At 39.5% G+C, this 11073-nt stretch overlaps 1 protein-coding gene across 1 annotated transcript in view; it reads left to right on the forward strand.

Annotated features, from left to right (window-relative positions):
• The window catches only part of SNAP25 (synaptosome associated protein 25), a 67563-nt gene extending 63079 nt beyond the window's left edge, over positions 1-4484 (forward strand). The window contains exons 7-8 of the mRNA XM_070956337.1: positions 2098-2242; positions 3750-4484. Of these exons, the coding sequence (XP_070812438.1) occupies positions 2098-2242; positions 3750-3818 (214 nt within the window). The 3' untranslated portion in view covers positions 3819-4484. The remainder of the gene's footprint in view (positions 1-2097; positions 2243-3749) is intronic.
• Positions 4485-11073: the final 6589 nt, after the last annotated feature.

Here is an 11073-nt window from a genome sequence, read left to right on the forward strand (position 1 = left end):
CAGGCACATTCGAAGGTCCTATTCTCTGCCTTATTTTTATTAATGACTTAGGTGAGAAAGAGATTGTCAAATTTACAGATGACCCAAAATTGAGTGAGATAGCAAATTTCCTAGAAGCTGAAAGTGCAAAACCTTGTTCATATGACAGGGAAATAGGTGGAAATAACAAAGTTTAACAAGGGCAAATGCTGATGTTCTTAATCAAGTGGAAATCATTCTATTGGGGGGGAAATTGTGAAACATCTAAACAGGAAATGGGAGTGCAGTATAGTTAGGGGTAAATGCAGCTTTAAACTTCTGAACATCAACTGAAGTATCATTTCCAAATAATGGAAAGTAAAATTCTCTTTTCTGCTGTGGAAGTCAGATCCCATTCCAACTATTGCATCCAGTTCTGGATTTCAGATAAACTGAAAAAAGGTTGAGAAAAGACAAATTGCTAATATAAAAATAGAGAAATAGGGTTAGTCTAGTGGTTAAAGCATCAGACTACTAACCAGGAAACTGAGTTATAATCCAGATGTAGGCATGAAAGGTGACTGGATAATTCTGAGCCTGTCACCCCCTCTCAGTCCAACTCACCTTACAGGGTTGTTAGGGGACAATAGGAGGAAAGAGTATTAGGTATGTTATGTTTGCTGCTTCGAGTTATTTGTAAAAATAATAGAGGATAGATAAATGAGAGATGAGAGATGGAAGGAGGGAGAGATGGAGAGAGAGAGAGAGAAAGATGGAGATAGATAAATGAAGATGATTGGACATTAGAATCTAAGTTCTTTGAAGAATATACAGAAGGGAAAAGGAAAAAATGAATAAAATAGCATCCTCCCATGTTTGGAAAAAATGTTGCATAGAAGAAAGTCAAGAACTATTCTGTATTCTTTCAGGGGTACAGAATATAAAATAATGGCTTTACATTTCAAGAAAGCAACTTCTGGTGAGCTATTAGATAAAACTTCCTAACAGTAAAAGTAGGTTGGCAGTAGAACCATTTCCCCAGCTGAATATCATCCCCTCAGTGGATTGTTCAAGCAAAGGCTAGGCAGCCATCTGTTCAGATGCTTTAATTAGGATTCTGGCACTGAGTAGAACATATGGCTTGATGGTGGCTTTATCCAGGTCCATCATCTTTTCCTTCAGAAAAAAAAAATCCTTTGAGGCACCAGGAAACTCTCTGCATGTAATGTCACTTCATTTGCTAATAACATAAAGTTGTTTTTTTAAAAAAAACCCTCTACAATGAACCAACATGTAGGTTTGCTCTGATAATGTTTACTAAATATGTGCAGAAAGGAGTGACAATGTGCCTGAGTATTCCCACTTATTGTGTCCTGACATCCTGCTGGTTCTTCTGTGACTTCTATAATTAGCCTAAAAGGTATGCCTATGCATACAGAGCAGTATTCTGACATAAGATTCAATTTGTGGAGGTTGTGGAAGATTATATCCTTCAACCTTTTATTTTGCTGTGTTTGTCTTTATACAAGCCCAGAAAATCTTGGATAGATACGGCCATCAAATAGCATTCCTTTGCATTAATAAAGAAGCTTTACTTTTGCTTTGTTTTTGAATTGGGAGAGGATTAAAAAATACTATTATTTGAAGATTCCGGTCTGGATATCTACAATTGAAGCTTTTTCTTATCCTGTGGTATTTAAAGGGGAACAAATCATTAGATATAGTGAATTATTGGACGAAAAGGGTGAACTTAAATTAAAACAAGATCTGGAAGATCAGGGATTTAAGATGGACTGGTTTTCATATATGCAAATATTTTCCAGATATCGAGAAGATCTCAAACAAGAAGTTTTTTATAACACTCTGACTACCTTAGATAAGATATTAATGGAACACTTGTTTTTTGTTAGAGGAAAGAACATTTGTCATATAATGAGATTTTGAAAATCTTAAAGCACGAAATGATTTTAACCGATCGAAATACTGTCTGTAACTATTTGGAAGGATGATGTTTTTATGTTGTTTTTGTTTAAAAAATAAAAAACTTTTTACAAAAAAAAAAAAAGAAGCTTCACTTTTGGATAAACACCCAAGCCTTGGATATGGTTCAGTCCAGTTTTAATTCTCATCCTTTCGCAGGGTAACAAATGATGCCCGAGAAGGTGAGATGGATGAAAACCTGGAACAGGTTGGCGGCATCATTGGAAACCTCCGTCACATGGCTCTAGATATGGGCAATGAGATTGATACACAGAACCGCCAAATGGACAGGATCATGGAGAAGGTAAGAGATGAGCTGCCACTGGCATCAACATTCATAGTTGATCCAGATGCTTTCTGGTTCAAAACCGTTCATAAAATATTTTTCTAATAGCTTCCAATAATAAAAGAGAATATTTGTGGCTCAGGATTGACATGAGGGGTCCCTTGGTGCTCTCTGAGCTTGCTTGCTTTCTGGCAGGCGTTTCATTACCCAAACTAGGTAACATCATCAGGAGTAGCACTGATGATGTTATCTAGCTTGGGTAATAAAACGTCTGCCAGAAAGCAAGCAAGCTCAGAGAGCACCAAGGGACCCCTCGACTTCCAATGAGGCCGGGATTAAAACCATTTTTTTACGATTTGAATCAGCTGAAATATTTTTTCTTTTATTTCAATCATCATTGAAATAATTATGCATAAAGGAGACAGATGAGCATAACAGGAATGGTGTTGATGTGTGAAACTGAGACATTATTCTACAAAGCACCAGAGGGCAGGACAAGAAAGAATGGCTGGGAACTAACCAAAGAGAGAAGCAACCTGGAATTAAGGAGAAACTTCCTAACAGTGAAGACAATTAACCAGTGGAACGGCTTGCCTTCGGAAATCATGGGCACTCAATCACTGGAGGTTTTTAAGAAGAGACTAGACCAGTGATGGCGAACCTTTTTGGCACTGAGTGCCCAAACTGGAATGTGCACGCATGCGCTGGAGCACCAGAAACCTGAAGACCAACTGGCCGGTGCTCATGCTGCGTGCACCAGCTACCTGGTCTTTGGGTTTCTGGCGCATGCATGTGCACTGGCCAGCTGGTCTTCACGTGGGTCAGAGTGGCGGGCATGCGCGCACCGGAAACCAGAAGAGCAGCTGGCGATGGCACGTCTGCCTGCAGAGAGGGCTCTGCGTGCCACCCCTGGCACGCGTGCCCTAGGTTCGCCATCACGGGACTAGACAGTCACTTATCTAAAATGATATAGGTTCTCCTGCTTGAGCAGGGGGCTGGACTAGAAGGCTTCTAAGGTCCCTTCCAGCTTATTCTATTCTATTCTATTCTATTCTATTCTATTCTATTCTATTCTATTCTATTCTATTCTATTCTATTCTATTCTATTCTATCATTCTATTCTATTCTATCCTATCCTATCATTCTATTCTATTCTATTCTATTCTATTCTATTCTATTCTATTCTATTCTATTCTATTCTATTCTATTCTATTCTATTCTATCCTATCCTATCCTTCTATTCTATTCTATTCTATTCTATTCTATTCTATTCTATTCTATTCTATTCTATTCTATTCCCATTCCCATTCCCATTCCCATTTCCATTTCCATTTCCATTTCTATTTCTATTTCTATTTCTATTTCTATTTCTATTTCTATTCTTGAACTACTACTCATATAGCCTGCATTAGACTGTCACACATTTCTGGGACTGGATCCCCAGATACCCATTTCTCTAGTACAACTTTCTTGACAACATTGTGATCTTGACCCTTTTCCTCCATGCCTCTTTTCTCCAATTCAGGCTGTTTCCAACAAAAACAGGATTGATGAAGCCAATCAACGTGCAACAAAGATGCTGGGCAGCAGTTAAAGGCAACCAGGGGCCGATCCTTCTACACACACTGTCCCCGAGGGCAGCAATCTCATGCTTTTTCTCATGGTATTTACCAACTAGGTTTGCATACGTGCACATATCATCCCCTCTTCTTCCTTCCCTCTGTAAATGTTGTCCTGTGTAAGTTGTCAGCTTTCCAAAAATAATACTTGTAAATTTATTTTTATTTCCCAGACCTCTTCCTTTCCAAAGGTTGTATGTATATAGTACTGATTTAATGGCTATAACTCATGACTATGTTCTATTTATTTGTTGGGTTTTCCCTGACTTCCTCCCTCCCTCCCTCCCTCCCTCCCTTCATTCCAGTCCACCCCTTGCATTTTCTGTCCATTTTTGATTAGTGGGTTTGTTTCTTTTTTTCTTTTTTCTTTAAATTATGACGTTTCTGCTAAATGAAAAAACAAAATGTAGGAATGCTCAACGTGCTGTTAAACCTTGAACTACACAGTATTGTTCTTGTAAAACTGTTAACATTTCACAGAGCTGCCCCCCCAGAAGTCTCTTCTTTGAACATCATGGTTGTTTAAGCACTTAAGAACCCCATGTTCCCTCAATTTCTCCATTGCAGTCATCCGTTGTTCTAAGTTCATAATAAGACAATGTGGAATTATATAACTTATAACAAGCATTGCACTAAGCAAAACAGTGATGTGATTTATGCATTTATTGCATGAAAAAATAGACTTTTAGACTCTTTAACTTAAGTGAGACTTTTCCATGGCAGTAATAACATCAGTGACAACAAAAGAAAACAAAAAATTAGCATGCTTGGTATTGGGACCCTGTCAGGACTATGTTATACCAGCAAGTCTGCAGTAGCACCATCTTATTTTTCCATATAAAGATGTTAGTTCCCCCCCTTTTTTTTTTTCATTCTTTTCGTTTACCTCATTTTAAGACCAAATAATTGGATCTGGCACTTATCATTTCATCATTGCCAGCAAATAAAACATTTGGCTGAAACACAACAACAATCAACAACAAAAAAAGCATCAGCAAATAAGATATAAGTGTAATATATAGAGTTTGTCTGCTGCTTTCAAAAATTGTCTTTTTTCAGGGGGAGGGATGGCTATCATATGAAATGTTGCAGAGAAATGTAATTTTTATAAGGCTGTATCTTTCTAGCTCTCTCTCTCTCTCTCTCTCTCTCACACGCTTTAGCGTGCACGCACACACACAAACACACACACACAAACAGACTCCTTTTCTTCTTTTCTTTTCTCCCCTCCCCCATGTGGTTTGTTATTAATACAGTTCTCTGTTGCTTATCTAGAGCTATGCATACCAAAATCACGGCGATGTTTAGTAGCTGTTATTGGTTTTAAAATAAAACAAAATAAAAAATAACTTACGTGAATGAATTCTAGATAAAACTGTGAGATTAAATATAGTTGCCGCATGTAATATGAAATTCCTTCTGTCTCCTGTCAGTTTGTGATGTGATTAACATTTTGTAGCTAGTTTAAAAATATTAAAAACTATAGCCCTCTGACTTGCTAAGCCCTTTTTCATCCATCAGTCTGTCTCACTCCTACCTAGTTATTTTCTGCTCGCTGGAAATTGTGTGCCATGCCGAGGAGTGTGAAGTGATTCCTTTGAACAATCTCACAAAATATAAGTTTGGGTTTCCCTGCGCAGTATAAATAGTTTTAAAAGCAAAACTCCCACTCAAGAAAACAAATTCTTGGACTAGAGAGATGTTATTTAGTTGTATTGGTGTACGATCACCCAGAATAAGGTGGAACTTGGGTCAGAAGGAGTCAAAAGAAATGCATTCCAATCCTTGTGAGATGAGAATAAAAATTAAGATATGACACTCAGAGAACATTTCATTTAGCCCTCAACAGTAAGTGGAAGGAGAAAATATATTCTGATGTAGCAACACAGAGGAACAGTATTATTATACTGGTAATACAGAGAGAGGAAGGAAAGGCTTCAGTTTTGATTGAAGCACAGAGGCAGAGAGAGGGAAAGTTATTATTTGCATGCTTTCTCTAGTCTAAACTACTTACACCAAGATATTTTTTTTCCTTCTGTAAGGTAGGGAGGAAAAACAAGGGATAGTTTTATACACACATGCGTGTTTCTAGTAGGCAGAAACAGCTGGGAAAATGAGTTCACCTTCTTCATTTCATCTGCCTTTTAGCAGATAAACAATGAATAAAAGAGCTTCAACCAACTGAACAGTACCTTTTAGTCTTTGTTTAGAAAAAAACGATGAATGGAAACATTTAATCTGCTGCTATATATCAGTCTGGAAGCTTGGTCTTGTTTATTGTTTTTCTTTAACTCATGCGCTGGATATGAACTTGGGCACAAACTCTTGGACACATGACCATTTTCGCATGCCCTCCACCCCATTTGATTGCTAAGGTGCAACTGGAGATGCCAGCTCTTCTATTAGACTCCATGTTTCCCCTGTAATTCTTAGCAAAGAAAGGGACGTAGCTCCCTGAACTAATAGGAGCCCCAAATGAAAAACACTTTCGACATGTAATGTTGAGATGAGGATTGGTGTTAATAATCCTGCATCAAAATACAACAGAAGGAAGAATCAGGTGTTGCATTCTTCTCCCTTTCCTCTCCTTCATATATACTCTTTTGTTACACACACATATACCCCCTTTTTGGCTGGGGAAGATTTTACTTTGATTCAGATACCTCCTGCTTTAAACAGTTCGGACAGGATTGGGAAATCTGTTAGAAATTCTGTTTATATAAAGCATCACATAGAGCAAAGAAAGAGTACCATCACCATGTGCTTTACTGCTCAACCATATAACTAACAGGAAACTCTACTTAGAACAAAAGAGCATATATTTAGTTAAAAGATGAATAAGACAGAAATAGATAACTCAGCGCCTTCAGAAGATGCTGGGCTTGACTCCAGACAGCTTCAATTACATTGGGTGATAGAAAGTGGCTATGGGAATTATAGTTCAAAATTTGCAGATGGCACAAATTGCCTGCCTCTTCCTCCTGTAGGAGACAATCGTTTGACAAAAACTTCACTGAAGAACCACCCGTTAAACAGCAATTGGCAAAAACCAAGGAAGGAGGTCCAGTGTAGGAAATTATGGATACAGTTCAACTTTTGTAATCTTAGTCCATTAGCCTCCTTGTGGTGTGTTGGTATCATTAGTAGGAAAAATTAGTTGGATGAAAAGAAATCCCTTTGGGCCACTGCTTGGAGTAGCCAGATAAATATCCCAGAAGATCCACTTCTTTAAAAATAATTCTTTGATTTTATTATTAATTGAATTCGTGATATAGCTGCTCATACAACATATGACTGAAGACAGCTAAAAGCAACAAATAACCTGCCTCCATTAAACATAATAAAACATATTGCGCTAAAGGCAATTCAAATAATCAGAAGCAATCAAGATGGACTTACACAACCTCCTGACCAATGCTTTGGAAAAAAGGCAAGTTTTCAGAGTCCTTTCAGAAGTCACACAGGGTCAGAATCATCCAGATCTGGACGGGAATACAATTTCAGTCAGTGGATTTTTTTAAAAAAAATGAAGGTGTCCCTGGGGGTTTTACCCCAATAGTCATGACCAACTTTAGGGGACAGTGCTCATCTCTCTTTCTTAAGGCAAAGTACCAGCATTGTCTGGAGATGTTTCCATGGTCATGTCCCAGCATGACATCATGCCGTAGCACAAAATATATGGTGAAACATGGAATGCTGTTACCTTCCTGCATACTTATATGCAGTACCTATTCATCTGCTTGCATTTGCATTCTTTCAGACTGCTAGGTTGGCAGGAGCTGAGACAAGTGACAAGAGCTCACTCCATCTCGAGGCACTCAGGTCTCAAACTGCTAAGCTGTAGACCTTTAGCAGTCTAAAACCCAGTGTTGTAACCACTGAGTCACCTACATACAGTACAGGGGTGAAATGCTACCAGTTCGCACTGGTTTGGGTGAACCGGTAGTAATAAAAGCTTGACCCGGTATTTCCAATGATCAGCTGTGCCGCGTGATTTATATTCGCTAGAAAGCAGGAAACCCTGCTTTCTAGTGAATATAAATCGCGTGACACAGCTGTCCCCCCTTGCTGTTCTACTTACCTTGTTAAGCCTCCTTTTCCCGCATGAAGCGTGTGTTTGGTGTGCACTGCACATGTCCGGGCAGTGAACTGGTGGCAACCTGTGGAGGATTTCACCACTGATACAGTAGACCCAGCAACAGTGACATTCAAATGATGAAACCTGGAGCATGTCAGATCTTATTGTACAGGCAAAGGAAATTACAAGACAAGCACCTTAAATTGTACTAGAAGCCCACTGGTAACCAGTACAGCCTGCAAAGTAGCAGTATTATATAAGTGTACCGAGGTGTACTCACACTACTGTATTCTGAACTAATGTAGTTTCTGAATGGTCTTCAAGAGCAGTCCCATATATGATACACTGCAGTTATCCAGATGAGAGCTGACCAAGACGTGAATGACTGTAAGCAGGGCCTTCCAATCCTGAAAAAAATGCAATTACTACACAATATGGATTTATGCAAACACTCTTTGATTCATGGCTGCTCTTACTCTTCATACGAAACTGTTAGTCTAGGACAGTGACCCCCCAACCTTTTGAGCACCAGAGATCAGTTCTGTGGAAAAAGGTATTTCTGTGGACCAGAGGGGCAGTGGTGAGTTTCTACTGATTCGTCCCGGTTCGGGTGAACTGGTAGTGGTGGCAGTGAGAGGCTCCGCCCACCAACCGAGACATCATCACTGATGCTCTGTGCATGTGCAGAAGGTTCTGCGCATGCGCAGAAGCACCGCACGCAAGTGCTCCCAATTCCAAATCGGTAGCGAAGGTAAGTGGAACCTACTACTGCAGAGGGGATGGCCAATCTATGGACCGGAGGTTGGGGATCCTTGGTCTAGGACAGTGATGGCCAATTTATGACATGTGTCAAAAGTGATATGCTATGACATTTTAGGTGACCCACCAGTGTTTATCAATCCCTGACAACAACTGTTCTTGCAATCATGCCCCTTTCTTGCACAATTTTTAGAGACTTCAGAGGCTGAATGCGAATGGGATGTGTTCTCATTTGGTCTCCAGACCCTCTGGAAGTCATGGGAGCAGGCCGTGCTCTCATGTGGCCTCCAGACCCTCTGAAAATTGCATGAGAATGGGATGTGCTTTCATGTGGCTTTTGGAGGCAGCAGAGTGCTGGAAGAGCATCTCCAAAGCCACTTTACGGATGAAGATCTCATGCAACCTGGAGCAGCCTTGGGTAGGCTGCAGAGGCCTTTCAACAGAAAGAGAATACAGATTGAAAGTAAATGGTGCATGGCTAATCCCAGGGACCACTGCACATTGGGGGCAATCATGCCATTTCTTAAGGCTTGTGTGCACAAGGCACACCTATGTAATACTGGTACTTTGCATGGAAGTGCAAAGTGACTTTTTGAGTGGCAGCGGTGGTGCTAGGGCTAGGGCCGAACTCAAGGCCCAGGTCTCTACCTCATGCCCAGCCTTGGCCTGCCATGCCCCCATCAGAGTCTGAATCTGCAGAAGAGGGCGAGCTGGAGCTAGAGCTGATGGAGATCGAGGGAACAGCTTCATTGGCTTCAGAGGAATGTGGGAAGGAGCAGGATGAGGCAGCCCAGGGCCCCTCAGGATTAGGATGGCTTGTTAGCAGGGAGGAACAGAGGCAGGATGACCAAAAGAGGGCAAGCAGTGGAAATGAGGAGCAATGGAGCTCAGGCGTTGAGCAAGGACGACTGAGCCCAAAAGCTTAGCCATCACTGATCTAGGATGGCACTCCCAAATTATGCACTAGGTCTGTTTGTGTCAATACAATCCCCATCTAGTCTGCAGCCATTTTGTTCCCATAATAGACGAATGCCTGAAGAGACAGCAATCTTATCACATGCCTCTGCAAAAGGAACAAAGTAGACCATTCCCATCACTATAGATTTATCTTGTGGTTGGCTGGATTTTCTATACCTCTGAAAATGTTCTGCTATAAAAGGAGATGTTGGAAATTCAGCCACAAGACAAATACATGGTGATGGAAATGATGTACTTTTCACTTCTTGAGAAGGCATTTAAAATGACTGCTGTCTCTTTGGGCTTCCTAAGAGGAAATATTTGGAGCAGTTTGTCTAGCATTTTGAAGAAGAGGAGAACAAGTTTGAATTCTGACTAGGAAGTCCTGGGAAAGAAAAGTAATTCTTTTTTTTAAAAAAAATAAATTTTTATTTAATTTTTTCAACATTAAAAAACAAAACACAAATTTTCAGTTCTTACAGCATTTCCACATCGGTGTCAATATCATCCATAACATTCAAATTTACATAAGTTCTATTTCTATGGTTCATTATCCTATATTATACAGTCGTTTGAATTGTAGTAGTATTTACACATAGATACAATGCAATCCTATTATCATTGATATTATTTAGTTCTTATACAATAGTTCTACTCCTGTTCTCTAGCCATGTATACCATCTACTCCAAACTTGGTAGTACTCCGAGTCTTCTCTCTCTTTCAATTCCATTATCAACCTATCCATCTCTGCACATTCATATACCTTTCTTATTATCATTGCCTCTGAAGAGATATTAGTCTGTTTCCAATTTTGTGCGAAAATAATTCTGGTTGCCGTTAATATGTGTAATATTATATATTCTTTGCCATTTTCCCATCTAAAATACCCAATAAGAATAGTTCTGGCTTCAAATCAATCTTTTGTTCAGTAATTTCTTCCAACCACACTCTTATTTTATGCTAATACTTTCTGGCTTTAGGGCAAGTCCACCACATGTGGTAGAAAGGAAAGGTAATTCTTAAATGTTCATACAAGACAGAATACTTACTAACCAGCCAGAATTCTTATTAACCAAAACAGATGTCCGAGGGACAATTAGGAGTGAGATTAGCAAAATATGGTGAAAGAGCACCTGATCTCCAGTGGAGTTTTCTCTGGAGATATTAGGACACTGATATTGGCTGCTCTTGCATTGATTTCTGATGTAAAGCTGTCCAAATATTTTCACTTATTTGGACTGAATAACATGCCTCGGCTTAAGGCAGGCAACAATTTTATCAGAACATTGAAACCTGCCAAAATCATATTAAAAAGCATCTGGGTTTGTTTGTTGTTGTTGTTGTTTTTTGCCATAACAATAGAAGATGCACTTAAATGTCTGCTGAGAACCTGAGGAAAAAGAACCTTCTAAAGTTGAAATGAACAATTGAGTAC

Source organism: Pituophis catenifer, unplaced genomic scaffold (genome assembly GCF_029215685.1).
Source record: "Pituophis catenifer annectens isolate HBS135680 unplaced genomic scaffold, rPitCat1.0.hap2 SCAF_1, whole genome shotgun sequence".
Classification (NCBI taxonomy): Eukaryota; Metazoa; Chordata; class Lepidosauria; order Squamata; family Colubridae; genus Pituophis; species Pituophis catenifer.